Source organism: Microcaecilia unicolor, chromosome 1 (assembly GCF_901765095.1).
Source record: "Microcaecilia unicolor chromosome 1, aMicUni1.1, whole genome shotgun sequence".
NCBI classification, from domain to species: domain Eukaryota; kingdom Metazoa; phylum Chordata; class Amphibia; order Gymnophiona; family Siphonopidae; genus Microcaecilia; species Microcaecilia unicolor.
This window is the reverse complement of record NC_044031.1, coordinates 731451303-731467693: the sequence shown is the minus strand read 5'-3', so window position 1 is coordinate 731467693 and position 16391 is coordinate 731451303. Positions and strand designations below refer to the sequence as shown.

At 45.0% G+C, this 16391-nt stretch overlaps 1 protein-coding gene across 1 annotated transcript in view; it reads right to left on the bottom strand.

The window, feature by feature from the left end:
* The window catches only part of PDIA3 (protein disulfide isomerase family A member 3), a 105672-nt gene that overhangs the window by 4987 nt on the left and 84294 nt on the right, over positions 1-16391 (bottom strand). The window contains exons 11-12 of the mRNA XM_030189641.1: positions 4333-4412; positions 3845-3902 (exon numbers count right to left, since the gene is read on the bottom strand). Of these exons, the coding sequence (XP_030045501.1) occupies positions 3845-3902; positions 4333-4412 (138 nt within the window). The remainder of the gene's footprint in view (positions 1-3844; positions 3903-4332; positions 4413-16391) is intronic.

The window sequence follows — 16391 nt, the reverse complement described above, 5'->3', positions numbered from 1 at the left end:
GAAATTAAATATGACCAAAACCGAGCTTCTCATTTTCCCCCCCAAACCCACCTCCCCGCTCCCCCCGTTTTCTATTTCTGTTGATGCCTCTCTCATTCTCCCTGTCTCCTCAGCTCGAAACCTTGGGGTCATCTTTGACTCTTCTCTCTCCTTCTCTGCTCATATCCAGCAGATTGCCAAGACCTGTCGTTTCTTTCTTTACAACATCCGTAAAATCTGCCCCATTCTTTCCGAGCACTCTACCAAAACCCTCATCCACACCCTTGTCACCTCATTTAGACTACTGCAATCTGCTTCTTGCTGGCCTCCCACTTAGTCACCTCTCACCTCTCCAGTCTGTTCAAAACTCTGCTGCCCGTCTCATCTTCCGCCAGGGTCGCTTTACTCATACTACCCCTCTCAAGACCCTTCACTGGCTCCCTGTTTTCGCATCCTGTTCAAACTTCTTCTACTAACCTATAAATGTACTCACTCTGCTGCTCCCCAGTATCTCTCCACACTCGTCCTTCCCTACACCCCTTCCCGTGCACTCCGCTCCATGGATAAATCCTTATCTGTTCCCTTCTCCACTACTGCCAACCCCAGACTTCGCGCCTTTTGTCTCGCTGCACCCTACGCCTGGAATAAACTTCCTGAGTCCTTACGTCTTGCCCCATCCTTGGCCACCTTTAAATCTAGACTGAAAGCCCACCTCTTTAACGTTGCTTTTGACTCGTAACCACTTGTAACCACTCGCCTCCACCTACCCTCCTCTCTTCCTTCCCGTTCACATTAATTGATTTGCTTACTTTATTTTTTTTGTCTATTAGATTGTAAGCTCTTTGAGCAGGGACTGTCTTTCTTCTATGTTTGTGCAGCGCTGCGTACGCCTTGTAGCGCTATAGAAATGCTAAATAGTAGTAGTACATGGAAATACTTTTAAAACAAATAGGAGGAAATATTTTTTTCACTCAATGAATATTTCAGCTATGAACTCATTGCTGGAGGATGTGGTAACTGCAGCTAGCATATCAGAGTTCAAAAAAAAAAAAAAAAGGGGGTTTGGACAAGTTCCTGGAGGAAAAGTCCACAGTCTGCTATCGAGACAGACATGGGGAAGCCACTGCTTATCCCGAGATTAGTAGCTTGGAATGTTGCTACTATTTGGATTTCTGCCATGCACTTGTGACCTGGATTGGCCACTGTTGGAAAAAGGATACTGGGCTAGATGGACCACTGGTCTGACCCAATATAGCTATTCTTATGTTCTTACATTCTTATGCTCATTTAAAATACATAAGTCTGGAATTCTAAGTGCTTTCACCCACGAAATAATTTGCCAACACACATCTGGAGGAACCAAATAAGCATTTAAAGAAACCACCATTCTGCTTTTCAGTTGTGTGGCAGCCAATGGTACATACAGCCAATGGTACATGCAGTCATTGGATCTGTGGGTGCTTGAGCACACCCAATGTTGAGAAAATTCATTGCATTTGTCCAGGGAGGGGTATTTGTACTGGGCTTAGCACCCCAAATAATTTAGAAAAGTTGGCTCCTATGCATGTACTGTACAGTTGGAAGAATGAACAACTAAATAAGCGAACAAGCTGGAAAAAGGCTGAAGCTCTCAGCAAAACAATCCAAAATATACTTAATCACCCAGGAAGAATTTACAGGAAAAAGATGAAGGTTTGAGAATAGCCATAATTGTCTCTAGACCTGATTACTGAAAGTTTGTGTGATTTTAAAAAATGTAATGCATATAAGGGAGACCAAAGAGTATTTGTGATAGGAAAGAGTTAGAAGGTATGTCCCAACTTTTGCACCCACCATAGCCATTATTTTGAACCTGTAACACACACACAGTTGCCACAGTAACTATGCAACTAAAGCAATATTTAACTTTTTAAACAAAATGACAAAAACTGCTACGTATAAATGTTTTGCTTTTTGGCTCTTCCTCTTGTATCACTATGTGCTTATGTATTACAGCTGCAGAAGTTGTGCCACTGAAATATACAACTTGACCAGGGATACCTGAACATTTTCACATGACTGTTTTTAGAGAAACATTTTTTATTAAAGCTACTATAAAGCAAATATGAAGCCAAAGTGCATGATACAGTGGGGGAAATAAGTATTTGATCCCTTGCTGATTTTGTAAGTTTGCCCACTGACAAAGACATGAGCAGCCCATAATTGAAGGGTAGGTTATTGGTAACAGTGAGAGATAGCACATCACAAATTAAATCCGGAAAATCACATTGTGGAAAGTATATGAATTTATTTGCATTCTGCAGAGGGAAATAAGTATTTGATCCCCCACCAACCAGTAAGAGATCTGGCCCCTACAGACCAGGTAGATGCTCCAAATCAACTCGTTACCTGCATGACAGACAGCTGTCGGCAATGGTCACCTGTATGAAAGACACCTGTCCACAGACTCAGTGAATCAGTCAGACTCTAACCTCTACAAAATGGCCAAGAGCAAGGAGCTGTCTAAGGATGTCAGGGACAAGATCATACACCTGCACAAGGCTGGAATGGGCTACAAAACCATCAGTAAGACGCTGGGCGAGAAGGAGACAACTGTTGGTGCCATAGTAAGAAAATGGAAGAAGTACAAAATGACTGTCAATCGACAAAGATCTGGGGCTCCACGCAAAATCTCACCTCGTGGGGTATCCTTGATCATGAGGAAGGTTAGAAATCAGCCTACAACTACAAGGGGGGAACTTGTCAATGATCTCAAGGCAGCTGGGACCACTGTCACCACGAAAACCATTGGTAACACATTACGACATAACGGATTGCAATCCTGCAGTGCCCGCAAGGTCCCCCTGCTCCGGAAGGCACATGTGACGGCCCGTCTGAAGTTTGCCAGTGAACACCTGTATGATGCCGAGAGTGATTGGGAGAAGGTGCTGTGGTCAGATGAGACAAAAATTGAGCTCTTTGGCATGAACTCAACTCGCCATGTTTGGAGGAAGAGAAATGCTGCCTATGACCCAAAGAACACCGTCCCCACTGTCAAGCATGGAGGTGGAAATGTTATGTTTTGGGGGTGTTTCTCTGCTAAGGGCACAGGACTACTTCACCGCATCAATGGGAGAATGGATGGGGCCATGTACCGTACAATTCTGAGTGACAACCTCCTTCCCTCCGCCAGGGCCTTAAAAATGGGTCGTGGCTGGGTCTTCCAGCACGACAATGACCCAAAACATACAGCCAAGGCAACAAAGGAGTGGCTCAGGAAGAAGCACATTAGGGTCATGGAGTGGCCTAGCCAGTCACCAGACCTTAATCCCATTGAAAACTTATGGAGGGAGCTGAAGCTGCGAGTTGCCAAGCGACAGCCCAGAACTCTTAATGATTTAGAGATGATCTGCAAAGAGGAGTGGACCAAAATTCCTCCTGACATGTGTGCAAACCTCATCATCAACTACAGAAGACGTCTGACCGCTGTGCTTGCCAACAAGGGTTTTGCCACCAAGTATTAGGTCTTGTTTGCCAGAGGGATTAAATACTTATTTCCCTCTGCAGAATGCAAATAAATTCATATACTTTCCACAATGTGATTTTCCGGATTTAATTTGTGATGTGCTATCTCTCACTGTTACCAATAACCTACCCTTCAATTATGGGCTGCTCATGTCTTTGTCAGTGGGCAAACTTACAAAATCAGCAAGGGATCAAATACTTATTTCCCCCACTGTATGTGCAGTCTCAGCCCTGCTGAGTTTACCTAGGTTTGATTAGTGAGAATGTTCAAGTCCCATTAGTTCTGACACTTTTTTAATGCTGTAAGCAGCACTTCTAAATCCTGCTATATTATGAACCGAGACTAACTCCTGAAATTTACCTCATATTTCTTCGGATCCTGCTTACTACCTGCTGGAGCAAAGTAAATTGTGGGAAACCTGTAACAAAACAGAATAGGTTTAATGCTTTTTCTAAGCTAGGAGCCTACAGGTAGGGTTCCTTACTCTTTACCATAGGCAAATGCATACCATAGGCATTTAAATTATACTGTACATTTGACAAGTGTCCATCATGTTAAGGAGCCAAGCATGTAAAACATCTACACAGTTGTGAATTACCAAATCTAGTAAAAGGTTTGCCAGAATTTAAGTTGAAAATATGGGCTATGCAATAATAGAGCACAGCTGCTGATTCAGGCATTACAACCAGATTACATTGATGATAACCCAAGAACGCCGCCCCTATTCAGGCAGAAGTCATATTCTTTTGGTCCCCCCCCCCCCCCCCCCCCAAAAAAAAAAGCCTTCAGTGTTTTACATATGATGTAAAATCTTAGGTCATCCAATCTTCTGATAAAGCTGCACTTACCCTCGGACCTCATATTGAGAAGGCACATCGTTGGCTGTGGCATCCATCTTTGCAATAACAATGTTTGGATCTGAGGCAACCTGTTGGTGTAGAATGCAGATCTTCAGATTAACCTACTTAAGGTAAATGCTCTCCATTTCTCTAGGTTATTAGCGGGCTACATTTTTTAGGAAGCAGTTTTACTTTCTCACCAAACCGATTCTCTAAAAATGTGCCAGAGACATGCCACACTCCTACTTACCCTGATTTAGCTTCTGTTCAAAACCTGACCAACAATGTGGACATCTAACTTTCTGAACTTTTTGCAAAATATTTTGACAAACAAGATTCAGATTAATTTTCAGAAAAAAAATCTAATATTGTGAAAGGAGAAAAAAAAGTTAATATTACAGAAAAATTCCTCATCAACACAACTTCTGAGAAGTCTAGGGACTTAGAAGGCAATAAAGCTTACCTGTAGCAGGGGTTCTCTGCAGAAATAAGTAGCTAAACTGCTAATGACCAATATATCTAGGACAGGTTTTGGTCTCCCTTATCCCACAAACCTCTAGAAAGTTGTGGGTATGTACGAGAGCACTGTCCCTGCAATTCCTTACTTACAAAGCTACATTTCTTAAATGTAGAAGGGGATGGTGGGAAGAACTGTATGGTTGCATTATCTTACCTACAGAGAATCTGTCATCCATCAATAAGCAGGATAATGCAGTCAAACTTCTTTTAGGGCTGATGACTACTCCTTTTGCTTAAATTTAGAAAGCTTGAAAACATTTTTCAGGTTGTTTTCTGTTTAACTTTCTTAAAGCAATTTAAGGAAAGCATAGTGAAAGGGTCCTAGGTGTTTTTCACCAACTTTGGTAACATTTGATTTGAGAATAATCAGATCATGGCAGTGTAGTAATCATATAAAAGTGTCTCAAAGATGTGGACAATGCTAGATTTGTTACACAGTAAAAGCTAATTCAAAATGCAGAAGATCAAGATCTTTGAGTAAAAAGGTGAAATTAGATCTTACCTGCTAATTTTCTTTCCTCTAGACCCTCCAGACCGGTCAAGACGCGTGGGTTATGTCCTCCTACCAGCAGAGGGAGACTGAGAAAACACTAAGCTTTTGAAGCCTGTATATATAACCTGTGCAGAACCTCCACTAGCCAGTATACCCCTGACAAAGCAGAGAAACAAAAAACACTAACAACAACTAGCAACCCTGTACGTGGTCACAGTAAACTGCAAAAACAAGAAACATCTTCCGCTTGCTCTTACGGAAACATGTTCCTTTGCCTTTGATAAAACAGTTGGGCTTCTACAGGTGGACTATCAAAGAAGAGCCCCACCTGTCCCGGACTCCTATCACAAAACAGAAATAAACAGTCTGCAATTAGAGAAACAACAATTTACAGCAGCCAAGAATTATCCAACAAATACACCTCCTGGCCTCCAATACAGACAGGGCGGGCTCTTGACCGGTCTGGAGGGTCTAGAGGAAAGAAAATTAGCAGGTAAGATCTAATTTCACCTTCCTCAGCGACCCTCCAGACCGGTCAAGACGCGTGGGACGTACCAGAGCAGTAACTAACTTATGGAGGGACCTACTAAGGCCAGAGGTCAAAACTGCTGCCCCAAAGCGCACCTCGTCCTTTGCATGCACAGGAATCCTATAATGCTTCACAAAGGAATGCAACGAAAACCAAACCGCAGCCCGACAAATATCTAACAGAGAAATCATACTATTCTCCGCCCACGAGGCTGCCATTCCCCTAGTGGAATGAGCAGACCAGCCCCTAGGCACCACAGGACCCTTCACCAAGTAAGCAGATGCAACCGCCTCCTTCAACCACCGTGCTATGGTCACCTTAGGAGCCGCTGCACCCTTCTTTGGGCCACCATGAAGAACGAACAAACGGTCAGAGGCTCTGAAGTCCTGAGTTCCAGAGAGATAACAACTCAAAACTCTCCTGACATCCAGCTTGGCAATACCACGCTGCTCCGAATCTCCAGCCATATCACCCAACACTGGCAGAGAGATGACCTGATTAACATGGAACTCGGAAACCACCTTGGGCAAAAAAGGAAAGCACCGTCCGCAACGAAACCTTTCCCTCAAAAAGGACAAAAATGGTTCCCTAAAAGACAAAGCCTGAAGCTCTGAAACACTCCATGCTGAAGTAATCGCCACCAACAAGACCGCTTTTAAAGATAAATCCTTACAAGATGCCGATACCAGAGGCACAAACGGAGGCCTGATCAAAGCATCCAAAACTAGCTTCAAATCCCACGGAGGCACCATCCGTCACTGAGGCGGACGCAGCAACTTAACACCCTTCAAAAAACGCACTACCTCAGGCACAGACGCGAAGGACTTTCACTGAAGCTTCCCACGAAAACATGACAAAGCTGCCACCTGAACCTTCAGTGTAGACAAGGCCAGACCTCTATCAACACCATCGTGCAAAAATTCCAAAACTTCCGCCACCGAAGAGTGAAACGGCCGAACTCGATGGTCTTCACACCACTGCTCAAAGATTCTCCAAACCCGGACATACACCAAGGAAGTGGATCGTCTACGGCAACTCAACATCGTAGCAAAGCCACTGGACGAAAGCCCCTTCTTCAACTTGTGCCGCTCAAGAGCCAAACCATAAGCGAAAACCGAGCCGGATCCGGCATGATTATCGGGCCTTGACACAGAACTGATCCCAACAAAGGCAGGGCCGCCGCCCCTGCCAACCGCACCAGGTCTCCATACCATGGTCGACGCTGCCAATCCGAAGCTACCAGAATCACCCGACCGGAGTGATGTTCGATGCGCTATATTACTCGACCGACTAACAGCCACAGAGGAAACACATACAGTCACTCCCGAAGCCAAGGCAACAGAAGAGTGTCGATTTCCTCCGCTCAAGGGTCTCTTCAGCGACTGAAAAAAAAAAATCTCTGAACTTGCGCATAGCGAGCCGTTGCGCTAAGATCACCGAAAGTCCCCAGACCGACACAACTCACTGGAACACTGACCGAAGAAAAGACCACTCTCTGGGATCTAGAGTGTGCCTGCTGAGATAATCTGCATCTATGTGACCTACCCCGGCCACATGCGCTGCCAAGAGAGCCTGAAGATGAGTTCAACTGCGCCGCCAAGGCTCTTTGTTCCCCCCTTGACGGTTGACATATGCTACTGCCATGGCATTGTCACAGAGCACTCGGACTGCCTTGTGGCGAACCACCGACGTCAAGGCCTGGCGCGCCACCCGAATGGCCCGAGTTTCCAGCCGGTTGATGGACCACTCTGCTTCTGCCCGAGACCACCGGCCTTGAGCTACCTGACTGAGACAATGTGCCCCCCAACCTTGCAGACTGGCATCCGTGACCATTACCAGCCCCCGTGGGGACTCCAACGGCATTCCTTTCCCAAATTGTGCAGACTGAGCCACCAGCGGAGACTGAGACGAGGGGCCACCGACAGTGGACAACACATTTCCAAGTCCTGCGACAGAGGGGACCAACGACTGAGCAGAGCTGACTGTACCTGACGCATGTGCGCCCTGGCCCACGGAACTACCTCTATGGTCGCCGCCATCAGGCCCAGGACCTGACGATAAGTACGGGCCGTCGGCGCCTTCTCTGCAAGGAACCGACGAATCGGACCCTGTAACTTGGAACCAAAAGGCTGCACAAAGGAAAGTGAAGATAAGCTTCCGTCAAATCCAGGGAAGTGAGAAACTCTCCTTTCCTGACCGCACCAGTGACCGACCGCAACGTCTCCATCCGGAAAGAGGGCACCTTGAGTGCCGCATTGACCCTTTTGAGATCTAAAATGGGACGAAAAGTGTCCTCTTTCTTGTGGACCACAAAATAGATCAAATAGCACCCTGAGCGTTGCTGATCTGAAGGAACAGGAACCACGGCTCCCAACGCGAGCAGCCACCGCAGAGTGTCCCTCACTGCTGCCCTCTTGCTCCAAGACCGACAGAGGCATTCCAGAAACACTTCGGGAGAACAGCTTTCGAATTCCAGCGCACATCCGCCTCGAAACACCTTGAGAACCCACTGATCTGACCTGATTTGGGCCCAACTCTGGTAAAACAGACTCAGCCGAGCCCCAACATGCACCAGAGCCTGAGCCCGCACACCTTCATTGGGAATTGTGGCCTGAATACTAACCTCCCGCGGAAAAGCCACGCCCTCCGCGACGACTCTCACGAAAGAACTGTGTGCGCTGGAAAAAACGACCCCTAGAGGTCCTACTACTATTAAACATTTCTATAGCACTACTAGACTTATGCAGCGCTGTACAAATTAACATGAAAAGACAGTCCCTGCTCAACAGAGCTTACAATCTAAATTGGACAAACAGACAGCTAGGGGTAGGTCCCACTCGATCTGCCCGGCCTATACCGCTGAGCCTCCCTAAACCGTCCCAGAGAGGAACTAGTTCTGGCCCCTGCCTTGAGCCGAAAATCTGGAAGCCATAGAACCTTGGTATCACTAAGACCTCACACTAACTTGTCCAAATCTTCTCCAAAGAGCATAGCTCCCTTAAGTGGCAGAGACCCACAACCATAGCCATATTTTTTGTCTGAAGTAGGCAACAAATCATAAAAGCCTCAGACAAAAAGGATGAACCCATGTCCAAGTCGGCTAACTCCTGACCCCCAGAAGAACCAACATCTACCGAATCATCCAGGAGCTTCTCGGCCCAACGAAAACATGCCCGAGCTACCAGACCCCCACAAACCGAGGCCTGCAGGGCTAGAGCCGACAAAACAAAACTACGCTTGAGAAAAGATCCCAACTTCCTATCCTGAGGATCACGGAGGGCCGTTCCTCCATCAACCGGGATAGCCGTAGCTATAATTACTGCCGTCACTACTGCATCTACCGTGGGAGCCTTAAAGGAATCCCTATCGTCCTGAGGGAGGGGATAAAGCCTCGCCATTGCCTTTGCCACCTTACACGGCAAATCCCATTCCTGACAAATCATCTCCCGGAGATCCTTGTTCATAGGGAAGGATCACGCCTGACGCTGAATGCCCTTCACCAACGGATCCTGGACAGTTTCCCCCAAAGCCACCTCAGGACCAAACTCATCTCTATGGAAAATCCGCACTACTGAAGGATCCTCTCCAGGAATCCAACAATCCTGCTCCTGAGAGCCGTCAATTCCATCTGACTCCCCCAGATCACTAAGCGCAGCTTCTGCAGCTACAGGAGAAAAACATTGCCTGTCCTCTGACCACTCTAACCGTGGTCTCTCAGCCAAGACGGAAATAGCCCCCTCTTCCAATTGGGGGGGGGAGGGGGGGGGGTCCCGATCTCCAGGCCTGATACCGCGTCCAGACAAAATCTGGAGGAAAGCCCACCATTCCTGGACCGTCATTAGGCCCTTTTGTGCCAAAAACGGAGGCCGCAGGCCCAAAACCAGCCGGCTCCACGGGCCGCGTCAGACTCAAGATGGCGGCTGTTCCCGCTGACAGCGGCCCTGCCTACGCTCCCGCTGACCCGGAGACTCCCGACACCATCGATCCCTCCGCGGTCAAGTCGGGGGGTGCCGCAGCCACCTTTATAGGTGCACCGCAAAGCTACACTGAGCGCCTGGCGCTTCTACCCCTCGCCACGAGCACGCGCGACATCGGAGGAGCTGGGCCGCCATAAACCACGAGGGAAGGGAAAAGCTGTTCCGCAAACGCCCCAAACCAAAAACTCACTCACACTGCAAAAGCACTGGAGAAAGCGCTGCTCTCTCGTTCCAGCAAGGAATAAAAACCCCCGTTCGGTCCGCTGAAAATAAAGAAATAAATGCCCTTAAAGGCACAGTACTCTAACTCTGGCAGCTGGAAATTGTAAGGCACTCAAGGCTACAATACTGAGAAAACAGCCGAGGCACAAAGCTGCCAAGCAAAACGAAATAGAATAACTGACCTTAAAGGCACAGTACTCTAATTCTGGCATCTGGAAATTGTAAGGCACTCAAGGCTACAATACTGAGAAAGCAGCCGAGGCACAAAGCTGCCAAGCAAACAGAAATAGAGAGCAGCACAGGGGGAGGGACCCAAACATAGGTGTAACACCCCAGGGGGAAAAACTGGGCCCCACCAGACCCAGGGCCCCAAAGCACTTTTTTTTTTTTTTTTTTTTTTTTTTTACACACACACGTACAGGGTACTGCAACAGAATAAAGTTTGGAAGGAAAAAATCCTACGACCCAATGACAAACTACCTCACCAGATTATTGGAGACTGCACAGGTTGTCAACTGCTACCTCTGCTGAGACTGAGAAAATACTGGCTAGTGGAGGTTCTGCACAGGTTATATATACAGGCTTCAAAAGCTTAGTGTTTTCTCAGTCTCCCTCTGCTGGTAGGAGGACATAACCCACGCGTCTTGAAAGGTCTGGAGGGTCGCTGAGGAAACAACCTCTAATAAAGGATACTTTAAATATCATCCATATGAATGTTAGTCATCTAACAGAATCAGTTGTATTGAGATTAACATTTAACTATCATAAAGGCACTATGATATAAAGTGAGGAAAACGGCTAAAGCTTAAAAAAAAAAAAAAAACACAGCTGCCAAAATTAGGGGTTTAAATCAGGCATGACATTTAAAATCATCATCTTGGATTACATCTGGTCAAGTCTTCCATATATCAGAAAAAAATGAAAGACGGGCCCAGGCAGCCTAGCATGGTCTTACTTTCTGCCTACACAGAGACACATAGTGGAGGGTTTAGAAATGGAGAATTGACAAATTCTTTGGAAGCTGGAGGAAATGACAAGAGACTCCTTGGCCAATATTAGTTGTGGTTTTCATTACAAGCTCCGATACAGATGTTTTGCTTCAACAGTATTTAAAATCTAAAGAGAAGAAGCTATATGGGCGAAATTTTCCCAGATGCATCAAGCAAGACTCAAACAATATAAGAATTTTTGCTATTATGTCCAGGGGTTATTCAAATGGGAGCCTCCTTTTAATCTGAAGTTTCCTTATAAGTAAATGTATAATACACTATTGCTCTAAAAAGTATATATTTTGAGAACAATCATATTTGTTGTCATTTTTGGACACTAGAATGAAGTCTATGTTGGCTCCTCATAATCTCTGCTGCCTTGGGTGGGATTGAGAGCTCTGGGCCAACTGGGAAGGCAGAAAGGAGGCTCCCTTTGCCTTTGAGTAGTAGTAGTTTTCTTTGTCCTGTGCCCAAGTACCTCCTGAAGATGTCAGAGGAAGTGGGCTGGGAAAATAATAAGAAACAGCATAAGGAATGTCAAGTCAAATGCAAAGTACTGATAAGGAAGGCTAAGAGGGACTTTGAAAAAAAGATTGCGTTGGAGGCCAAAACACACAGTAAAAAATTTCAAAGGTATATTAAAAGCAGGAAGCCGGCAAAAGGATCGGTTGGACCGCTTGATGACGAGGAATAAAAGGGGCAATCAGGGAAGACAAAGCCGTAGCAGAAAGATTAAATGAATTCTTTGCTGCGGTCTTCACCGAGGAAGATTTGGGTGGGATACCCGTGCCAGAAATGGTATTCGAAGCTGACGAGTCGGAGAACCTTAATGAATTCTCTGTAAACCTGGAGGATGTAATGGGGTAGTTCTACAAATTGAAGAGTAGCAAACCTACTGGACCAGATGGTATTCATCCCAGAATACTGATAGAACTGAAAAATGAACTCACGGAGCTACTGTTAGCAATATGTCATTTATCCTTAAAATCGAACGTGGTACCGGAAGATTGGAGGGTGGCCAATGTAACGCCAATTTTTAAAAAAGGTTCCACAGGAGATCTGGGAAATTACAGACCGGTGAGTCTGACTTCGGTGCCGGACAAAATGGTAGAGACTATTATAAAGAACAAAATTACAGAGCATATTCAAAAGCATGGATTAATGAGAAAAAGTTAACATGGATTTAGTGAAAGGAAATCTTGCCTCACTAATCTACTACATTTCTTTGAAGGGGTGAACAAACATATGGATAAAGGTGAGCCAGTTGATATTGTGCATCTGGATTTTCAGAAGGCATTTGACAAAGTACCTCATGAAAGACTCCAGAGGAAATTGGAGAGTCATGGGATAGGAAGTAGTGTTCTATTGTGGATTAAAAAAACTGGTTAAAAGGTAAGAAAACAGAGTAGGGTTAAACGGTCAGTATTCTCAATGGAGAAGGGTAGTTAGTGGGGATTCCCAGGGGTCTGTGCTGGGACTGCTGCTTTTTAACATATTTGTAAATGACCTAGAGATGTAACTAGTGAGGTAATTAAATTTGCTGATGACACAAAGTTATTCAAAGTCATTAAATCGCGGGAGGATTGTGAACAATTACAAGAGGACCTTACGAGACTGGGCGTCTAAATGGCAGATGACGTTTAATGTGAGCAAGTGCAAAGTGATGCATGTGGGAAAGAGGAACCTGAATTATAGCTACATCATGCAAGGTTCCACGTTAGGAGTCACGGACCAAGAAAGGGATCTAGGTGTCGTCGTTGACGATACGTTGAAACCTTCTGCTCAGTGTGCTGCTGCGGCTAAGAAAGCAAATAGAATGTTAGATATTATTAGGAAAGGAATGGAAAACAAAAATGAGGATGTTATAATGCCTTTGTATCGCTCCATGGTGCAACCACACCTCGAATATTGTGTTCAATTCTGGTCGCCGCATCTCAATAAAGATATAGTGGAATTAGAAAAGGTACGAAAATGATAAAGGGAATGGGACAACTTTCCTATGAGGAAAGGCTAAAGCGGCTAGGGCTCTTCAGCTTGGAGAAAAGGCAGCTGAGGGGAGATACGATAGAGGTCTATAAAATGAGTGGGTAGATGTGAAGTGTCTGTTTACGCTTTCCAAAAATACTAGGACTAGGGGGCATGCGATGAAGCTACAATGTAGTAAATTTAAAATGAATCAGAGAAAATGTTTCTTCACTCAACGTGTAATTAAACTCTGGAATTCGTTGCCAGAGAATGTGGTAAAGGCAGTTAGCTTTGAGAAGTTTAAAAAAGGTTTGGATGGCTTCCTAAAGAAAAAGTCCATAGACCATTATTAAATGGAATTTGGGAAAATCCACTATTTCTGGGATAAGCAGTATAGAATGTTTTGTACTTTTTTGGGATCTTGCCAGGTATTTGTGACCTGGGTTGCCCACTGTTGGAAACAGGATGCTGGGCTTGATGGACCTTTGGTCTTTCCCAGTATGGCAATACTTATGTACTTACGTAAGTGACTTGATGGTATCTGTTCTCTTCTTGATAAGGTTTATTACCTTCACCTGGTCACCAAAGAGATCATTGCTTCAGCAGAGGATATCTGCCAGCTTCTCCTGAACTCCCAATACCTGTAGCTGAGGCCCTAGATGCTAAAGCATCCAAGGCTGGCTCTAGCCTTGTGGCTTGCAGCACTCCCTCTGTTTGACAACCAACTGGCAGACCTCTGCTGCCTTCTCAGTTGGTACAGCCTGCAAATTCTGCCACACTTTTCACTAAGTACTTAAAGTGCATGCTCATGAAGAGCTGGGTAAGAATGTATGCAGGAGGCTAGCATAGCGCTTTGAAACATTTTCATTCTAAAACCCTAGCATCCCTTCACGGGGGGCACTGAGAAGAGAGATTTGGAGCTTTTGGCTTTTTTAAGAGCCAAATTGACAACCATAGAATATGTTTATCATCAGTACTTGATATACCACATTATTCGGCAGGTAAGGTCAAGGCAGTTTTTATTTACTGCACTGGTATCCCACAGTATGGTAGGTTCAATGTGGCTTAATATTGCTAAAAAGGCAGTTACAAAATTTAGATTTTTAGAAGTCTAGTACATAATACAGAAGTACAATAAACGGCTTTGGTTGATATTTTAACATATTGTGAGAGGTTATATTGTTTTCCATTTCTGAACTTTGTGACGTATGGTGGTGTGGAATTAGGCAGATCCAGGGGGGAAGACTTCTTGAAAAGATGTGTTTTCAGTTTTTTTCTAAATGGTAGGTAAATTTTGCGAGTTTCAGGTCTTTGGGTAGTGAGTTCCAAAGTTGTGTGCCTATAAAGGACAGGCTGGTGCCATGTGAAGATCTGTATTTTATACCTTTGCAATTGGGGTACTGAAGGGTTAGGTAGGCTCTTGCTGTTCTCATCATGTTTCTTAATGGTAGATCGATAAGTTCCATCATGTAACCTGGTGAGAGTCTGTAGATGATTCTGTGGACTATTGTGCATATTTTGAATGTTATGTGAGCGTTAGAGGGGTTTCCCACTTTTGAAGTGTGTTTTTCCGAAGATTAATCTGGCAGCCGTGTTTTGTGCTGGCTGTAGTTTTCTTATGATTTGACCTTTGCAGCCTACGTAAATACTATTGTAGTAGTATACATGGGTTAGCACCCTGGTTTGGATCATGTTGCGGAATGAATCCCTGGAAAACTAAGGTTTTATACGTTTAAGCTTCCACATAGTGTGGAACATTTTCTTGGTCTTGTTAGCTTGGCTTTCTAGCGTTAGGTTGCGGTCAATTGTTATGCCTAAGATTTTCAAGTGGTCTGAGATTGGGAGGGATGAACCCTGTGCAATAATTGCCAAGGGGGGAACATTATTGTATTGGGACAAGAGAATGAGACATTGGGTTTTATCTCCATTGAGTTTTAACTTGAATGCCGATGCCCAAGATTTCATGATGCTCATGCTGTTAATATTTCCTTGGTGATTTCTGTGAGTTCTGTTTGAAGGGAATATAGATGGTGATGTCATCTGCGTAGAGAAATGGATTGAGGCCTTGTTTGGATAGAGATTTAGCCAGTGGTGTCATCATTAGGTTGAATAATATAAGTGAGAGCGGTGATCCCTGTGGTACTCCACATTCCGCTTTCCAAGGTGGAGATATAACCGAGTTTGATTTGACTTGGTATGTTCTGGATGTCAGAAATCCCTTGATCCAGGAGAGTACTTTTCTTGTAATTCCTATCTTGTCGAGGATTCTCAGTAATATGTAGTGGTCGACCATATCGAATGCACTTGATAGGTCAAATTGGAGTAGGAGGATGTTTTTACCCCTTGCTATTTCCTGGTTGAATCTGGTCAGGAGTGTGGTTATTTTATTTATTTGCTGCATTTGTATCCCACATTTTCCCACCTCTTTGCAGGATCAATGTGGCTTACATTATGCCGTAATGGCGATCGCCATTTCTGGAACAAGAAGTATTGTTTCTGTACTGTGCTGAGGTCTGAAGCCAGATGATTCGTTGAAATCAGTGAGGTATTCTGTTAGTTGTTTGGCGACTATGCCTTCTGTCAATTTGGTTGTTAGGGTATGAATGCTATAATTCGAGGTGTCTTCTGCTTTTTTTTTTGGTGTCTTTTGGGATGGGAGTTAGTAGGATATTTCCTCTGTCCTGTGGGAATAGGCCTTTTTTTAATAGATAATTAAGGTGGTCTGTGAGTTCTGCGATGTATTGATTGGGGGGGGTGGGGGTTTCATTATAGAGTTGGGGCAGGTGTCTAGCTGGCAGTGGGCAGAGGAGAATTTTCTGAGTGTGTGAGCTATTTCGGTGCTTAGATGAGTGAAGTTATTCCAAATACGGTCTGTCGGGTATTCGCTTGGGTTCGGCTCTAGTTCGTTTATGAAGGTTTCTGAATTAATATTTCCCTGATGCAGATTCTTGCATAGACTGGTAATTATTTTCTTCAAAGTATTTGGCAAGATTGTTTGCATGTGGGAGGTTTGCATTCGGTGTACTTACCGTTTTGGTGTTATTAGTTTGTATAAATTCTTTGTGTCTAGACAATGGGCTCCCCACCCTGAAAGACTGGCATCTGTCACAACCACCACCCAATTGGGAGAGGCCAAAGGCATGCCCTTCCATAAATTGGAAGGAAGGAGCCACCACGCTAGACTGTCCTTGGCCCGGCTCGACCAAGGGAGGCACCGCTGATAATCCATCGACGCCTGCGACCATCTGTTCAAAAGGAAGATCTGAAGAGGTTGCATGCGATCCCTTGCCCACGGGATGACTTTCAAGGTCGCCATCATGGAACCGACGAGCTGAACATAGTCCCACACTCGAGGAGAGAGGCGACTCATCAAG